This window comes from Rhinopithecus roxellana, chromosome 19 (assembly GCF_007565055.1).
Source record: "Rhinopithecus roxellana isolate Shanxi Qingling chromosome 19, ASM756505v1, whole genome shotgun sequence".
Taxonomy (NCBI): domain Eukaryota; kingdom Metazoa; phylum Chordata; class Mammalia; order Primates; family Cercopithecidae; genus Rhinopithecus; species Rhinopithecus roxellana.
In genome coordinates this window covers 25,325,370-25,345,184 of record NC_044567.1, presented here as the reverse complement: position 1 = coordinate 25,345,184, position 19,815 = coordinate 25,325,370, and the positions used below count along the sequence as shown (strand labels likewise).

The window sequence follows — 19,815 nt, the reverse complement described above, 5'->3', positions numbered from 1 at the left end:
AAAAGCACAAATATTAGCCATAGCTCACTGGCACAGTAAAAGATGTTTCTAGCTAAAAAAAAAAAATGCATCCAGATGCTCCTAAAACCATTTCTTTCTTTCCTTATTTATTTTTTGAGAACTTTCGCACTCTGTTGCCCAGGCTGAAGTGCAGTGGTGCCATCACAGCTCACTGCAAGCCTTGAACTACTGGGCTTAAGAGATCCTACTGCCTCAGCCTCTCAAGTGGCTGGGACTGGAGGCATGTGCCACCATGCTTAGCTAATTTCATTTTTTATTTATCTTGCTATGTTGCTCAGGCTGGTTTTGAACTCCTGGGCTCAAATGATCCTCTGGTCTTGGCCTCCCAACACGCTGGGATTACAGGAGTGAGCCACCTCACTTGGCACCATTTCTTAAACCATTTCTCTGAATCCCTACTGCCTTTTATTTATGAAAAAAATTGATGACAAAGATAAACTGCCCCATTTATGCTCATCCTCCTTCTTTCATATCCAGCCTAAGCTAAACATACAAATAGCAAACAGTATAGTGAATATAGGCAGTTTTAAATAGTACATTTAACATGAAAATCTCTAAAAGCATGTATTTATTCATATTTTCCTCCCTGACCTATTAACGATTCTCAGCACTCCAAACCTCCTGCCACATCCTAAGCTCCTAAGGGAAATGAAACATTCCTTAGTTTATCATTGTAAAATAAAAATTCATCAATTAATCTTCTCAGTGCTCATTCAACAATAGTTAAGAGTTCAAGATGGGACAACTTTTAATTGTGCTATAGCCTAGAATCCTCTAAATCCAAGATAACTTGTGGAAGAGAAACTAAGTCACCGACAGAAACACAAAGAGCTTACCTCAAACTACAGCCACACTGTTCAAAACAACTTTATGCAATGATGGAAATGTTCTAGATTTGCAGTACCCAATGCAAGCACTTGAAATGTGGCCACTGCAACTAAGGAACTAAATTTTTAATTTTAATCAAGTTAAATTTACAGACCAGGCACAGTGGCTCACACCTGTAACCTCAGCACTTTGGGAGGCCAAGGCAGGCAGAATGCTTGAGCCCAGGAGTTCAAGACCAGCTTGGGCAATAAGGAGAAACCCCTGTCTCCATAAAAAATACAAAAACTAGCCATGACACCTGCTCAAAGTCAGAGCTACCTGGGAGGCTAAGGTGGGAGGATTACCCAAGCTTAGGAAGCTGAAGCTGCAGTTAGTGGAAACTGTGTCTGGCAACAAGAGTGAGTGTGACCCTGTCTCCAAAATAAAAAAATAAATAAAGTAAAATAAAAATTTACATAGCCATATGTGACTAGTGGTTACTAAACTGGACACTGCAGAACTGGTAAGGATGGGGAACAGGATAACTAGATTTTTTTTCTAATTATAAACTACAAAATTACAAATAGCAATAAATATATAAAATCTAATTACAAATATAACAAGCCAAAAGGACAATAGGAAACACTAAACCAGAAATATATATTTCCTTACCTCTTTAAGGTTGTTTATTTGTTGGATATAACTAGTCTGTGCAGCTTCCAACTGAGTAATGTACCAATGCTGGTCCCGGGATTTTTGAAAGAAAGTTGGTGAACGTACCTGAAACCTTAAAAGAATCATGCCACATTAAAAAAAAAAAAAAAAAAAAAATTCAAATGGTAAAATATTATGAGTCTAGCTTTGAATTCTGCAATTTTGGTTAATTTGATTATAAGGCCAAAATTCACATAAACTTAGAGCTGCTAAGTATTTGTTGTTTATAGACGTAGTCCACAGATTATGACACAAGATTCTGAAAATCCAGTTGTCCTCAAACTACCTTTCTAAAGAAATAACATTGTACATTGTAGTTAAGCTCCCCAAACTAACCTACTAAGGCATATTATAATAATGTAACTAAAATATAATGATGATCATGAGTTGGGAAGAAGAGAGCCATATACCATGCAGTTCCCTCCTATAAGGAGAAAGATAACTGTTATCCCTTTCTTCCCTAAATCAGGCCCTACCAAAATACAAAGTTTTAAATGCTGCTCTTTATATTTCTCTATTTCATCTCACATTCCCATATTTCCTGCCCCTCAGAAAAAAATCATTTACTGGGTCAACCACCCAGGATTGCTTTACTGTCCCCCAAAGAGTTACATGCTCTAAATAAACTATATCCCGAACCCTTCAAGATAGCAATCAAAACTGTCCTTATGGCATTATTTCAGCTTAGATTAGGAAAAAAAAGTACCGCATCTACATAAAATCATATTAATATATAAATGACAGAATCTTAATCTATCCAGTTGTTTTAATTTTTAAAAAAAACTAATACTTACTAGAGCAAACAAACCTCTACCTTTGTTACATAGACTAACGTAACTATATTTATAGTGAAAAAATTGCAGTGTATGTGTGAAGGTGTTTTTGAAGAACGGAAAAACCACAAGATAAGATTAATTTGGACATCTACCTCTCTCTCATTCCTTCCAGCCTTTTACCCAGCTACACAATGTTAGCTGTCCATTTTTTTCTAGGATTTTACACCTTGGTGTAAGAACCTACTGACCATTTAACAGTTATCTGGGAGTAGATATCTAGTTTCAGTCAAGAATACTCATGCAAGAAAGGACAGAACATAAACACTGACTATAAAACAACAGTCCTATTTAATGTTGGGGTAGTCTTGATAGGTCAGAAGTTTTTGGGCATCATTATATGTTATATTTGGATTATCAGAATGAGAACTTGAGTATTTTTTTTAAAAAAAGAGATTGGCTGGGCACAGTGGGCTCATGCCTGTAATCCTAGCACTCTGGGAGGCCGAGGCGGGCAGATCACCTGTGGTCAGTAGTTCAAGACCAGTCTGGCCAACATGGTGAAACCCCATCTCTATTAAAAGTACAAAAATTAGCCGGGTATGGTGGTGGGCGCCTGTAATCCCAGCTACTCAGGAGGCTGAGGCAGGAGAATCACTTGAATCTGGGAGGCAAAGGTTGCAGTGAGCCGAGATCATGTCACTGCACTCTAGCCTGGGCAACAGAGCGAAACTCTGTCTCTAATATAATATAATATAATATAAAATAAAAATAAAATAAAATAAACAGATTAAAGTATGTTCTGAACTGAACTGAGCAGAGATGATTCACTCAACTGAGCAGAGATGATTCACTCAACTGAGCAGAGATGATTCACAGTCTAGGAAGCACCCACTGGTAAGACATTAAAGTAAGATCGTCTAAACACTATTATTTTCTTTGAATGACTTAAACCACTGGTTAACCCTGAGCATTATAATATTTTGCCATTAAAACAAAACCAAGCAGCAGGTAAATTTTCTTAACTTTCTGTTTTAATGAAAGAATGAAATATATATTCATAGTTACAGAAAAGCCTTAAATAACTTTCTAATAAAGTTCCACCAGAATCTTGAACTAAATGAGGTTTAAAGTTTGAGCAATGTTTCATTAAATAAATAAATATAATACAATAATGAGAAACTCCCTATCCACGAATTTCATAGCAATTTACTTATGATGCCACTATAGCATTATTTTATAATAAGAGAGTAGTAAATTCTTTTATTATCTGCCAATTTCATCTTGAGTTCCCTGTGGACAAAAACCATGTCTGTATTTTTCTTATTAGCAACTCAGTGTCAGGCATATGGTACAGACTCAATGTTGCTTTAAAAAAATGATGTCATAACAAGAATTTGTTTCTGTACTAATATATAACGCTAATAAGGATGAAACTAAAACTATAAGAAAATGGGTCTTTTGTAGGTTGGTAAAATTGATGTTTGAATAATTTTGTAATTCTCTCTATGGCTGAAGCATGAAATAGCAATAAATTACTTCTCTTGGCAAACAGTTAAACCCCAAAAGTCTGAAAAGCTATATGAAGATAACTAAAATAATCCCTCCCTTCAAACCACATGATTCCAGGGACAGTGGCATGCACCTGTAATCCCACCTACTTGGGAAGTTGAGGCAGGAGGATCACTTGAGCCCAAGAATTCTAGACTAGACTGGGCAATATAGCAAGACACTGTCTCTAAACAAAACAAAACAAAATAATAACAAAAACATGAATCTTTTTCCCTACACTGAAAATCATATCCCTTGTTAAACTTCTTTATACTTCCAGAAAGCTATGGAAAACACCTAAGAGTAAATGCTGATATGATCTGTCCAGTATGCTCAAGAACAAAGAGCTCTGACTAAGGGAAATTTAGGAGTACATTAAATCACTCTCAAGAAAAAAAAAATTCAAATTGTGATGAGAACTTTTTAAACTGCTAAATACTCTGAAATTTCTCAGTTACAAACGTATTTTAATCTCTTTTTTTAAATATTCAAGTTCTCATTTTGATCATCAAATTATAACATCATGTAATGATACCCAAAAATCTTTTTTTGTTTGTTTTTTGTTTTTGTAAGACAGAGTTTCACTCTTGTCACCCAGGCTTCAGTGCACTGGTGAAATCTCGGCTCACTGCAACATCTGCCTTCCGGGCTCAAGCAATTCAACTGCCTCAGCTTCCCAAGTAGCTGGGATTACAGGTGCCCACCACCACGCCCAAATAATTTTTGTATTTTTAGTAGAGACAGGGTTTCACCATGTTGCCCAGGCTGGTCTTGAACTCCTGACCTCAGGTGATCCACCCACTTTAGCCTCCCAAAGTGCTGGGATTACAGGCATGAGCAACGGTGCCCAGCTGATGCCCAAAAACTTCTGACCTGTGTAAAGACTACCCCATGTTAAACAGGGCTGTTGTTTTTATTTACTTTATTATTATTTTTTTTGAGATGGGGTCTTGCTGTGTTGCCCAGGCTGGGGTACAGTGGCATAATCTCGGTTCACTGCAACCTCCACCTGCCAGGTTCAAGCGATTCTCCTGCCTCGGCCTCCTGAGTAGCTGGGGTTACAGGTGCGTACCACCACAGCTTGGCTAATTTTTGTATTTTTAGTAAAGATAGGATTTCACCATATTGGCCAGGCTGGTCTCAAACTCCTGACCCCAGGTGATCTACCTACCTCAGCCTCCCAAAGTGTGGGATTACAGGCGTGAGCCACCATGCCTGGCTAAATAGGGCTGTTGTTTTATAGTCAGTATTTATGTCCTGTCCTTTCTTGTAAATACTACACCAACAATCAACAATAAAAAATTGATGGTTTTGGCCAGACGTGGTGGCTCACGTCTGTAATCCCAGCACTTTGGGAGGCCAAGGTGGGTGGATCACCAGAGGTCGGGAGTTTGACACCAGCCTGACCAACATGAAGAAACCCCATCTCTAATAAAAGTACAAAATTAGCCGGGCGTGGTGGCCCATGCCTGCAATCCCAGCTACTCAGGAGGCTGAGGCAGGAGAATCGCCTGAACCTGGGAGGCGAAGGCTGCAGGGAGCCAAGATCGTGCCATTGCACTCCATTCCAACCTGGGCAGCTAGAGAAAAACTGTCTTAAAAAAAAAAAAAAAATTGATGGTTTTCCCAAATACCACATGTTCTCACTTATTATTTAAGAGCTAAATGAGCCGGGCACGGTAGCTCAGGACTGTAATCCCAGCACTTTGGGAGGCCGAGGCGGGTGGCTCAAGAGGTCAGGAGATTGAGACCATCCTGGCTAACACGGTGAAACACTGTCTCTACTAAAAATACAAAAACAAAATTAGCCGGATGCAGTGGTAGGCACCTGTAGTCCCAACTACTCAGCAGGAGAATGGCGTGAACCCGGAAGGCGGAGCTTGCAGTAAGCTGAGATCGTGCCACTGCACTCCAGCCTGGGAGACAGACGGAGACTCCATCTCAAAAAAAAAAAAAAAAAAAAAAAAAGGCGCTAAATGATGAGAACTCAAGGATATAAAGAGGGGAAACAACAGACACTGGGGCCTACTTGAGGGTAGAGGGAGAGGATCAGAAAAAATAACTACTGGGTACTAGGCTTAGTATCTGGATGATGAAGTAATCTGTACAGCAAATCACCACGATGTGAGTTTACCTGTATAACAAATCTACATAAGTATCCCTGAACCTAAAATAAAAGTTTAAGAAAAAAGTAGAATATTGCTCGTTTTCATCAACTTTCATCTTGATTCTTCTACTTTTAATTTGCTGTTATTCACAAATAACTGATAGCTGCTTTATAAAATTAAGTTGTAAAACCAGTCACTCAAATATAACATGCACTGTGAAGTGAAAAAAATCAACACTTTATCCCTCACTATTCTTAGATTTCCAAATGGTGAAGTCACTAGAAGTTCAACAGATAAATGGAACATTATTATATTTACTGGAAGTTGTAGTTTCCCCCACACACACATTTTTTTTTTCTTTTTAAAGAGATTGGGGTCTCATTATGTTTCCTAAGCTGGTCTCAAACTCCTGGGCCTAATCTATCCTCCCATCTCAGCCTCCAGAGTAGATGAAAACACCGGCGCACCACCGCACCCAGCATATCTTTAATGGAATTACTAACTAGATGTCAAAAAAAAAGTTTGACTTTTTGACTACAAATTTTTAATTATTATCCACTTAAATAAAACAGTTAAGAAAGTGATAAGGTTATAGTTAGTATGAATTTCAATATTCATCTTTGTTAACCAAATGATCTTTGAAATACAGTTCCAATGATATTATTTCCCCACAATAAAAACCACAACATTAAATGTTTCCTATTACCTTAAAATCACTGTATCATTTTGTGGATTCAAGTATCCTTCATTTGCAAGTAAGTCCAAACGGAAAAATCTATTATAGCCCCAGCATTCTCCAACTTCAAAGTCAGATGCAAATTCTCGAATGATATTTTTTGTAGGATCATTACAGGACTGGTGAACCATCTCTACACGATATTCATATCTAAAATTGAAAAACAGACCATTACTATACAGTTAGTAAAATAAGAACAAAAGACAAACTCATCTAAACATTAAGGTCACTAAGTAATCACCTGAGAGGAAACCTTATTGATATATGCAGTTACATTTCTTTTATCATTTATAAAAACAGCAGTATTTTGGGCTTTTTTATTTTTTTGAGATGGAGTTTCACTCTTGTTGCCCAGGCTGGAGTGCAATGGTGCGATTTCAGCTCACTGCATCCTCTGACTCCAGGTTCAAGTGATTCTCCTGTCTCGGCCTCCAGAGTAGCTGGGATTACAGGTGTGTATCATGCTTGGCTAATTTTGTATTTTTAGTAGAGATGGTGGTTCATGTTGGCCAGGCTGGTCTTGAACTCCTGACCTCAGGTGATCCACCCACCTTGGCCTCCCAGTGTGCTGGGATTACAGGCGTGAGCCACCACGCCCAGTCAGAAAAAGAGCAGCTTTTAAAAATTTTTGTTTATTTATTTATTTTTTGAGATGGAGTCTCACTCTGTCGCCCAGGCTAGAGGGCAGTGGCAGGGTCTCAGCTCACTGCAACCTCTGCCCCCCGGTTCAAGTGATTCTCCTGCCTCAGCCTCCCAAGTAGTTGAGATTACAGGCGTGCGCCACCACACTCAGCTAATTTTTTGTATTTTTAGTAGAGACATGGTTTCGTAATGTTGACCAGGCTGGTCTCAAACTCCTGACCTCAGATGATCCACCCTCCTTGGCCTCCCAAAGTGCTGGGATTACAGGCGTGAGCCACTGCACCCGGCCAAAACAGCAGTATTTTGAACGAACCACCAAAACATGAATGGCACTAGGTCCTTTTTTCCTCATAAAGATGTTTGCCAATATATCAGGTATAAAACAACACCTCAAAACATAAATAAATTTTGAATAAAGAAGTAATTCAAAGTTGCTTTTATTAATGCAATATTTTTTCCTTATATTCACTACATGTTTCCTCATACATAAATATTCTGTTATTTCTATTATCCTTTGAGGTTTATCACCTTGCAATTTTAAAATACAAATTTTGAAATACTCTACTGTATTTTTCCAGCACAAGTTATAGCAAAGCAAATTATTATGTATTCAGAAAATCAAAGGCTATAAAATTTCCTAATAGAAAATAAGTATGCAGCCATAAAAAAGAACGAGATCATGTTTTCTGTGCAACATGGAAGGATGGAGCTGGAGGCTATTATCCTCAGCAAACTAATGCAGGAATAGAAAACCAAATACCACATGTTCTCACTTACACAGTGGGAGCTAAATAATGAGAACTTATGAACACGAAGAAGGAAACAACAGACACTGGGGTATACTTGAGGGTAGAGGGTGGAAAAAGGGAGAGGAACAGAAAAGATAACTATCAAGTACTGGGCTTAATTCCTGGGTGATGAAATAATCTGTACAACAAACCCCCATGACATGAGTTTACCTATGTAACAAACCTTCATACGTAACGCCAAATCTAAAATAAAAGTTAAAAAGAAAAGAAAAAGAGAAAGAAAATAAGTAAGCTGGATACAGTGGCTAACACCTGTAATCCCAGCACTTTAGGAGGCCGAGGTGGGTGGATCGCCTGAGCCCAGGAGTCTGCGACTAGCCTGGGCAACATGGTGAAACCCCGTCTCTATAAAAACAAAAACCAAAAAAATTAGCTGGGTATGGTAGTGCATTCCCGTAATCCCAGCTACTTGGGAGACTGAGGCAGGAGGATCACCTGGGCCCAGGAGGCTGAGGCTGCAGTGAGCCATAATTGTGCCACTATGCTCCAGCCTCAGTGACACAGCAAGACCCTGTCTCAAAAAGAAAAGAAGTATACACAGAAGCCAATATATTCTGATTTATATATCCAATCTTGTAAAATTTTCAGGTTTACAAAAAGACGAAGATACAGTCTATAAACTTTTGTGCATTAATGGACATTATCAAGAAAGTGAAAAGACAACCTACCAAATGGGAGAAACTATTTGCAAATCATATGTCTGATAAAGGTTTAGTATCCAAAATATATAAAGAATTCTTGACCAGGCAGAGTGGCTCACACCTGTAATCCCAGCACTTTGGGAGGCTGAGGTGGGCGGATCACCTGAGGTCAAGAGTTCAAGACCAGCCTGGCCATATGGTGAAACCCCGTTTCTACTAAAAATACAAAAATTGGCTGGGTGTGGTGTTGCATGCCTGTAATCCCAGCTATTTTGGGAGGCTGAGGCAGGAGAATTGCTTGAACTTGGGAGGCACAGGTTGCAGTGAGCTGAGATCATGCCACTGTACTCCAAGCTGGGTGATAAAGTGAGACTCAAAATACATTACGTAAATAAATAAATTGAGACATGGTCTCACTCTGTCATTCAGGCTGGAGTGCAGTGGTGCAGACACAGCTCACTGCAGCCTCGACTTCCTGGGCTCAAGCAATCCTCCTGCCTTAGCCTCCTGAGTAGCTGAGACTTGTGCAGGGTCTCACCATATTGCCCAGGGTGGTCTCAAATTCCTGGTCTTCAGCAATCCTCCTGTCTTGGCCTCCCAAAGTGCTGGGATTACAGGTATGTGCCAGCCAGTCTGGCATATTAACCTTTGACTGAACAAAAGACACTGTAAATTTTACTCTGTTGGATGTTAGATACTTCAGCAACCTTATAAATTTTCTTGAGCTTCCTTCTGGGATGCAGTTAAGTTACTTGAAAACAATTTGATCCTTTCAGGTCTCACTTTTGTTAGGTGGGTCCAGAGCAGTGTTCAGTCTAGGGCTAATTTCTGCTATCAAGGCAAAAACTTCCTTAGCATTATACCCAATGACCCATGAATTACAAATTTCTCCACCATGGTTGGTTGCAACAGACACAGTTCCTGGCCCTGTGTGAACACCAGGCAATCATTATTCCCTCTAATCCTGTCAGGTAGTTCTTTCCCCAATCTCAGGTAGTTTCCTCACACATATGCCTTGGTAAGTACTCTGCTGAATACTCAAGGGGAACCCATTACGGATCTCTAGACTTCAGTCTGCAGCTTTCTCCTCTCTGGTATTTTGTCCAATGAGCTCTAGCTGCATTGTCCTTTCTAGACTCTCAGCACTATCCCCTCAACTAAGTCTGCCAGGTTCTACCTCAGTAGAACCCAGCTCCTCCCTGTGTTGCAGCCTGAAAACTCTCTCAAGGCAGTAAGCTGGAGAAATCACAGAGCTAGTTTGCATTTCTCATCTCTCAGGGACTGTTATCATTTGTTACCACCATGTCCAGTGTCTAGAAAATGTTTCATCAGGTTTTCTTTTTTTGGTTGTTGCAGGAAAATGGGTAGATGTCATCCCTCTTGATTCATGTTAGCTGAAAGCAGACATTCCATACCAAACTAACAGATTTCATATAACAGAGTTAAAAAAAATAAATCATTAATATGATTCCAGATCCCCATTATAAATAACATTTAACAACCTACCACTTGTTCAGTTTGGATGTAATATCAAAGAAGATCCACAATTATCTAAAACCACTTTAAAAAATATTCCTCCTTGACAAAAAGTACATTTGTGGTTCTCAGGGACTGAGGGAAAGGGGGAATGGGAAGTGACAGATAATGAGTACAGGGATTCCTTGTGGGGTAAATAGAATGTTATAAAATTAGATGTTGGTGATGGTTGTAGAACTCTGCAGCCAGATTTTATACATGTATTTCAATCAAAATGATATTTTTAAAAAATTGAATATAAAAGCAGACATGAGAATCCAGTTGTCTTCTTTTAAGCCAGATAGTAAAGAGATTTCCAAACACGCAAAGCAATACAAGTTTTCTTAAAAAATTTTTTTTTAGGAAAATAGTTACTTTTCATTTAAAAATGTTATTTATGTTAGTATGCAACAGGCTTGTTGTTACCTCAAAAGTGAATTAAAATTTTAAATAATTTCTTTTCAGTTTTAAGTTCCAACTCAGAAAATAACAATATATGTAACCCATATAAACAAAAACTCTTTGGGGTTCCCAATAATTTTAAGGGTATGAGAGCAAACAGTTTGAGAACCGCCAATCTATACCATCCTATGATGCCAACAATTTCATATTACTCTACATCTTAACAGACATACCAATACAGTAACTAACAAAAATAAAAATTAACAAAAATTGCTAGGGGGAATGTATGTAAATGCACATTAAGGTTGTTATTTAATTACACTTCTTACTTAGAAGTTTCAGGCAAGCCAGCTGAGAGTTCCAGAAACACAGATAAGTAGTAACCTCGCACAACTCCATTTCCATCCTAAAAGAAGAATAATCAGTTGAAGTGTAAAAAATATTAAGCTACAATAAAACAAAATGCAGATTAATATCTGATATCTAGATTGAGAAATACTTCTAAGCCTCAAGGCAATGGAAGAAATAATAAAAAAAAACCACCAACAGATTTGAGTTCTTAACAACTTTAAACTTCTGCGTATTAAAAAAAAAAAAAGCGGGCCGGGCGTGGTGGCTCAAGCCTGTAATCCTAGCACTTTGGGAGGCCGAGATGGGCGGATCACGAGGTCAGGAGATCAAGACCATCCTGGCTAACACAGTGAAACCCCGTCTCTACTAAAAAAAAATACAAAAAACTAGCTGGGCCAGGTGGCGGGCACCTGTAGTCCCAGCTACTTGGGAGGCTGAGGCAGGAGAATGGCGTAAACCCGGGAGGCGGAGCTTGCAGTGAGCTGAGATCCGGCCACTGCACTCCAGCCTGGCCGACAGAGCGAGACTCCGTCTCAACAACAACAACAAAAAAAAGCGAAACTACTAAGGCACAGAAATGAAGGGAAATATCAACAACCATGAGAAAGGTTAAGAGTCTTAACATACATAGAACTCTTATAAATCAACTTTAACAAAAAACCAAGACCCTAATGGGAAAAATAATTTCATTAGAAATGAGGCAAAAAAAAAATTTTTAACCAAAAATTAATTTTTAAGACCAACATACAAAAAGGTAATACCCTATGCTGAAAGTAATCAAATACAATTTCTATATGATTTTAATGTTAGAATTCCATATAAGATTCTCTCTAGAGATTGAGAAATTGTTTAAATCTCTACTATAGATTTTATTTTTATAAAGATAATTACTCCCTTTTTGTTTAACTGGGCAAGACTCTTTTAAAAAAAGAGATAATTACTTCCTATGTATTGCCCCAGTACTTCAGGTGTCTATGTTTTAAAAGAATCACATTTATTATAACTACTTGTTTAAACATCTGTTCCCCCAATGAGACAATGAAGGCTGAGAACAGAGATCCTTATACATCTACAGTGTCTACTGGGACATGACTACAGAGGGGTACAAGTACTATTAACCCCTTCATTTTTGGTCTACCTTGCTTGAAACGACCTGAGGCAACTTTTGAGGCTTGACATGATAATCATTCAATAGATATCAATGAATAAATGAATCATCAGCTAGGTGAATAAAGCCAGATACAAAAGATTATATATTATTGTATAACCCCATTATGCAAAAACTTTTCTTTTTTTTTTTTTTTTTTTCTTTTTGTTGAGACGGAGTCTCGCTCTGTCACCCAGGCTGGAGTGCAGTGGCCGGATCTCAGCTCACTGCAAGCTCCGCCCCCCGGGTTTACGCCATTCTCCTGCCTCAGCCTCCCGAGTAGCTGGGACTACAGGCGCCCGCCACCTCGCCCGGCTAGTTTTTTGTATTTTTAGTAGAGATGGGGTGTCACCGTGTTAGCCAGGATGGTCTCGATCTCCTGACCTCGTGATCCGCCCGTCTCGGCCCCCAAAGTGCTAGGATTACAGGCTTGAGCCACCGCGCCCGGCCATAAAAACTTTTCTTAAAAAAAAATCTGAAACTACATATTGAAAGACTTTAGTGTGTAACTGAGAATACTAACCCAGGAGGACTAAAATGTGTAATAGTAAATTACTGGACTCAAAAAGATTATTTAGCATCTAGGTAATATCACCAAACATCTTTAAAAGTAAAGAAAAATAGTTTATTATCACACTTTTCCTAAAGAAAATGGAATTGCAGGCCGGGCACGGTGGCTCACGCCTGTAATCCCAGCACTTTGGGAGGCCGAGGTGGGGGGATCACAAGGTCAGGAGATCGAGACCATGGTGAAACCCCGTCTCTACTAAAAATACAAAAAACTAGCCGGGCGTGGTGGCAGGCGCCTGTAGTCCCAGCTACTCGGGAGGCTGAGGCAGGAGAATGGCGTAAACCCGGGGGGCGGAGCTTGCAGTGAGCTGAGATCCGGCCACTGCACTCCAGCCTGGGCGACAGAGCAAGACTCCGCCTCAAAAAAAAAAAAAAAAGAAAGAAAGAAAGAAAAGAAAAGAAAAGAAAATGGAATTGCATATTGAAGATACCCAATGAAAGAAAATATGAGCCAAGGATATTATATCCAGCAATATTAGCTTTAGAATATAAAGGGCAAAAACTGTTTCAACATATGAGAACTCAGGGAATATTGTTTCCAACAGGCCTTCCAGCAGAATATATTAGAGAACTAGGTGAGGACAAACAGTTGTCTAATATGCAGGGACAAGGGGAACAGGGAACAGGGATAGCATATGTAACAAAAAATAAGAAGAGTTAACAGTTCTCAGTAATCAAACTAGTGTACTACAGAACTCTGAAAGAAAGACTTTGGTTTCAAAATTTATTAGAAACATCAAAAACTTACTGGGTAAACTTTCAACCTCCAGCAAAGTCCTGAAACTTGAAGAGGTGGACTGTAAACAGGATCTGCTCTCTGACGCAAAGTGCTAACGAAAAAGAAAACCAACCAAATCCCAAGATCAAAACTGTCATGAAATGGCAACAGGCAAAAAGAAAGACCAACCAGTTTCTTTGTTACATATTGGAAATCTTAGACAAATAACAAGGTGACTGATCAGGTCAAAATTCCACTGTAAAAGTTTAGATACGCTTACATTCTGAAATAAAGAAAATTTAAAGATACTGAAATATTCAGCAATATCTTTTAAGTTTCAGGGGGAAAAAAACCCTCAAAATTGTGACATTTAAGGGAAAAGGAATATATCACTAAGTCTCCCAAATTTAATTAATGCTTCAACAAGCAGTCTTTCACCATTAAAAATAAAACCCAGAATGTTTCTTCCTTACTTCTCTGCAGTATAATCATCTTTTAACATTGAAAAACGAGAGTACACTAAACCTTAATAAATGTAGGAAAAACCTCAGAGAGACTACGTTTTAGCCACAAAAGTATCCCATAAGAAAAGACAAATTAAATAGGAAGAGGGATAAATTCTGTGTGGCTTTTTTTTTTTTTTTTTTTTTTTTTTTTTTTTTTTTTTTTGAGACAGAGTTTTGCTCTTGTTGCCCAGGCTGAAGCACAGTGGCACAATCTTGGCTCACTGCAACCTCCACCTCCCGGTTTCAAGCGATTCTCCTGCCTCAGCCTCCCAAGTAGCTGGGATTATAGGCGCCTACCACCACGCCCAACTTACTTTTGTATTTTTAGTACAGAAGGGGTTTCATCATGTTGGCCAGGCTGGTCTTGAACTCCTGACCTCAGATGATCCACCTGCCTCAGCCTCCCAAAGTGCTGCAATTACAAGCATGAGCCACCATGCCCCGCCCAGTGTGGCCTTATTTTGATGGCCTTTGCCTATTATTTGGAGTTTCTCTCCTGAAGACCTTGTATTACTTGTTTCCATTTCCATGCTGCCCTCAAAGACAAATTGCTAAGAACCTTTGCATGTTATGATCTTCACTTCTGATCTTAGAGAAAAAGTAGTAAAAGCAAACAAAATTAACACATAACTGACAAATTTCTTACAATAATGGCCCCTATCCACAATTCTTCACTTTGAGCTGAGATAAATGGATCTCAATGGATTTCTTCTCACTACTTTTATTTCTGAGGATGGGTAAGTGCGGGCTCATCAACCTCTAACTGTCCGGCCCCTCACCTTAGCCAAAGCTAAGTGATCTCTCTTATTTAAAATGGTTCCTCACTTTGGGCAGTATAATCAATCACTTTGGCCACCACAGCTAATGTCTGTAATTCCAGCACTTTGGGAGGCTGAGTTGGGAGAATCACTGGAGCCCAGGAGTTTGAGACCAGCCTATGAAACAGTGAGACCCTATCTGTGTGGTGGCAGATGTTTGTAGTCCCAGTTACTTGGGAGGCTGAGGTGTGAGGATTGCTGCAGCCCAGGAGGTTGAGGCTGCAGTGAGCAATGATCATGCTACTGCACTCTAGTTTGGGTGACAGAGCAAAACCCTGTCTCAAAATAAAATGTTCCTTTTCCCAAACTAGAGAAGCAGTCAGTCTAAAGATACAATAAAATATAGCACAAATAATCTCTATGTTTCTAATATGAAACTTATTCTTCTAAGACTTCTAAAGTGAGTGATACAGTTCACTAGATTACTGTATTACCAAAGAATACCTTCCTGGCTCTTCCTTATATACACATACAAAAAACCAGAATTGTCAAAAACTCTTACCTGAAATTCTCTAAAACAAAAGTAGCTGAATCATAAGATGGCACTAATTCACTAAAAGAAAGCAAAGACAAAAATAATTATTTAGCTTGTATGTTTAAAATTCCATTTACCTAAAAAAACCAAGTCCCTCAGTAGTATCTTAAAAACTTTATTAAACTAAAATCTAAGAAATATTTTTAAATCTTTACTGAACATAACATTAAATCAAATGACTTCATAAAACCATCAAGTATGCAATTAAATTAGAGATACAAATACTTTATAAAAGTTTTTTGGCTGGGCGAGGTGGCTCACGTCTATAATCCCAGCACTCTGGGAGGCCAAGGTAGGTGGATTACCTGAGGTCGGGAGCTCAAGACCAGCATGGCCAACATGGTGAAACCCCATCTCTATTAAAAATACACAAAAATTACCCAGATGTGGTAGTGCGCCCCTGCAATCCCAGCTACTCGGGAGGCTGAGGCACGAGAATCGCTTGAACCCTAGAGGCGGAGGTTGCGGTGAATCGAGATTGCACCACCACACTCCAGCGAGGGCAACAGAGCCAAACTCTGTCTCAATCAATAAATCAAAAAATAAATATTTTACAAAAGTTTTTTTTCCCTTAAAAAAGGCAATACATTATATAATTAATTATCAAAGTGAGTACTAGAAATACACTTTAAAAGTACTCATGGAAATGGGAAAAAGAAATTGACGCTTAGGGTGTGCATCTGAATTATGAAACAGATATAAACATGCTTTAAAAAATGAAAAGAACCAACAGTCAGCGATATCACAATTAATCCCCAAACTTCCTTTTTTGGAATGAATTATGGGAAATATTAACAGACTTCAAATACTTTGAAACTATTTACTAGCAAATCTATACATTTTTATAGGATGAATACCTCATTACCTAAGGGGCAACTGTGAGGGACTAGCACACTAATATTTTCTTGGCAAGTCAAAACTACTTCAAGCAACTTTAGTCCCATCCAATCTTCTTCAAAGAGAACTGCATTATAATCACAGTATGGACTAAACGTCACTTTGCTGCTAACTACCTTTAATTATGTGGATGGTTTGTACACTGTCATTAGAACACCTCAAAATTCATTAAAACACTATGAAAAAGACTATCATACAGTTTTAATACAGTGTTATGAATTTGATATATAAAATTACAGATTTACCAAAACAACAAACTGCAAACCATTTCACCACATCTTCAGGTATATTTTCTAAAGTTCAATTCATCATAATTTTGGTTACTATCAAAACAAGATAAAAGATACACCTACAGCACTGCCACACTGTGATAGTGTCTAAAGAAATTAGTGGCTTGCAATACAATATAGATAAATAATGCTTTATTTTAGTGTAAGTACGTATAGCTAAATAGGTCACATCTTTTAAACGGTAAGTAGATGTACTTTGCCCTGTGATTAACTGTATAGCTACTATCCAAATTGACCATGTCAAGAATCCCTATGATATCCCTAGTCAGTTGTTATCCTTCCTTAGAAGACTCACATTCCTCATCTCCATATCCTTTTGCCTAGTTAACCCTGACTATTTTTTCAGATAACAGATTAGAAGTCATATGCTCTTGGAGGTTTGCTCTAAGGTCTTCCCATTATATGATCTCCTAGCACTTAATATACACAAACCCCATTTAGCAGGGCCAATGCAATTAGTGCCTAGGAAGCCTTTCTAGAACCATAAACATAGTAAGAGCTCTAAGGGAGCTTTCCCAGTATAGTCTTCAAATTTGACATGCTTTTGTAATTTTGTGCAACTTTCAATCAGGTCTCTTATTAAGTACAGAATATCCTCCACAACATGCAAAGACTTTAATCAATCCCCAGTTGCCTGCTAATCTGCATACTATTTCTTCTGCCATGTTCAGTGTGATTTATTTCCTGTGTTGTTGTTACTGTTATTTCTGCTCTAAGTCCAGACTATCATTATCATATTTTATTGGCCATTAAGGGTCAAAAGACTTTAGCAAAACACAAAATAAACAACAGGAGATGCCATTTTCAACTCAGAATGGTGAAGTAGAAAGCTTCCAGGCTAAAAAGTACAGGTTACTAATACTCATGAACCAAGCGGGTACAGTCCAGTTTACCCTAGTCTCACTTGCTAAGAGAAAATGACCACATTCAGAGCATAGAAAACTGGTACTGTGATATACTTTCACATATGTACATTTTTCTATGGAAAACCTTTTGGACACAAATAGTATAATGACAAATTAGTGGTATGGGGCAGCATTAAACAGGATACTTACTTCCCCTATCACCAGTTACCACATTAATTTTATTACTGTTCCAATAATCTGTTTTTCTAAATCATAATTATAAATACAAAGAGCTCTGTACTATGCTTACTGCTAGCACTTAACACATGCCTAAAATATAGCTGGCATATATATTCATTGAATGAATATTTACAAATACTTGCTGGCAGATTCATAGAGTTGGAAATATTTGCTCAAAAATTTCTTTCGCAAAAGAAATTATTTTGCTTCTTTTTTTTTATTTTAATTTTCTTTTGGTTTTTTGTTTGTTTGTTTGTTTTTTTGAGACGGAGTCCTGCTCTGTCACACAGGCTGGAGTGCAGTGGCGTGATCTCGGCTCACCGATTTTGCATTCTTTATATTTACACACAAAGCTATTGCTACTGCTAGGCCATCTAATTCTACCACCACCTCTCCATATTATGCTCATTCATTTAGAGGTTATCTTCAGTCATACTGATGTTACCATTCTGTGGCAGATGAGGCACTGCTTTATCTTTTCATAGTTTTAAAATTTTCTCCTCCTCTTTCAGAAGTGTAGACTGCTCTGGTCTTTATGAAGACTGGATTCATCTCATGATGGTGTCAGTGAATCTCTGTCTTCACAGAATATGGGAAACTAGCCTCAAACCATCTCTAGCCCAGTAATCTGGAAGTCACTGATCTGCAAATCTTCAGACCAGTAACCTCATCATAACTTCATGAACAAAGGGAAAAAAGGGAGAACCACAAGTATCCATTTTTTTCCTTAAGGAAATAGACTCCTGAGCTATATAAAACCTGGTTCTCCTTACTAACTTGACTATTTCTCCCTGAAACATAAAACTCTCTATGAACCGAGAGCTATACTATTTTACCTTTCTTTTTTTTTTTTCTTTTCTGCCTCTGCCTCCTGAGTAGCTGGGATCACAGGCATGTGCCACCACATCTGGCTAATTTTGTATTAGTAGAGACGGGGTTTCTCCATGTTGGTCAGGCTGGTCTCAAACTCCTGACCTCAGGTGATCCGCCTGCCTCAGCCTCTCAAAGTGCTGTGGTTACAGGCGTGAGCCACTGTGCCCGCCCCACAGTAAGATTTTTAGTTCCTCTTCTCCCATGCAGCACCTGCAACAATACTGGGCACATGGTCTTTAATAAATAACACTTCACTGATTTAGTGACCTTTTCTTCTCCATTGTGGCTCCATCACCAATGATTAACTGATGGAACTAAAGGCAACAGAAACACCACTGCTTTGCACATCTAAACTTTGGTGTGTAACTTAATGTCACGAATGCTGGCCTTTCTTATTTGGCCCTCTTTTCCCGTATGTTGCAACTAATAAAATGGGTTTCTAATAAGAATGAACTAAAAGCCAAAGTTTCCAATAAGGTAGTGAGCATTACTGGAGAAAGAGAGAACGCCCTAAAAGTGTTTAATTAACAGACTAGTGAGCATTGTTGCCTGCCTGATGAGCTGCTGAAAGTGGTATAATGGGAATTTACATCCATCAATGGTTCCCAAACTTTAGTGCATTATTATTACTTAGAGTGCTCAAGACACATTTCTGAATATCACCTCTAAAGATTCTGGGAAAGCTGGCCTGGGAATTTGCATTTCAGACAAATGCCATACATAGCTGTGACTTAGGTCATCCGTGCACTACACTTTGAACTGAAAAACACTAATTTTTATATATGACCCTTAAGTTAAAATCTGTTTCATTCCACAAGTGATGAAATGGTTCAGAAAACATATCTTGAAAACTGAAATAGCTGACCACACTATCAGTGAGGCATCCTAGGGATTTTGGTGAACATTCTTCAACCAAGTCTACTTAATGACAGCAAAAACCTAGTCCTTTTAATAATATTGAGTGCTTTCATTCAGAAATAGAGATTTAAACAAAAAAGTCAGTGCTTTAAAAAGATATGAATATTTTATGAGGTTGTTAATCAGAAAGAAAGGAAGACAGTATCTACTGGTCAATGAGAACCACCGGAGTTCTAGCTGTCAGAAAAACTTTGTCCTTCTGTTTATAGGACTGTAGCATCTATAACAAGTAAGAAGGGCTTATAACAGTGATTCTCAACCGGGGTGATTTTGTCCCCATGGACATTTGGCAATGTCTGGAAACATTTTTGTCATAACTGCAAGGTGGTGGGGTGGGGAGTGCTACTGGGATGCTGCTAAACATCCTATGAAACACAGGAAAGCTCAC

At 38.5% G+C, this 19,815-nt stretch overlaps 1 protein-coding gene across 6 annotated transcripts in view; it reads right to left on the bottom strand.

Moving 5' to 3' along the window:
• TRIM37 (tripartite motif containing 37) overlaps positions 1 to 19,815 on the bottom strand; it is a 125,686-nt gene that overhangs the window by 67,888 nt on the left and 37,983 nt on the right. For all 6 annotated transcript variants that reach the window (XR_004055020.1, XM_010376828.2, XM_030923391.1 and 3 more), the window contains 5 exons: positions 15,332 to 15,382; positions 13,536 to 13,617; positions 11,049 to 11,125; positions 6,681 to 6,860; positions 1,501 to 1,615 (listed from right to left, as the gene is read on the bottom strand). Coding sequence is in view for 5 of the 6 variants with exons in the window: in XM_010376828.2 (XP_010375130.1) it covers positions 1,501 to 1,615; positions 6,681 to 6,860; positions 11,049 to 11,125; positions 13,536 to 13,617; positions 15,332 to 15,382 (505 nt within the window). In the remaining variant the exon portion in view is untranslated. The remainder of the gene's footprint in view (positions 1 to 1,500; positions 1,616 to 6,680; positions 6,861 to 11,048; positions 11,126 to 13,535; positions 13,618 to 15,331; positions 15,383 to 19,815) is intronic.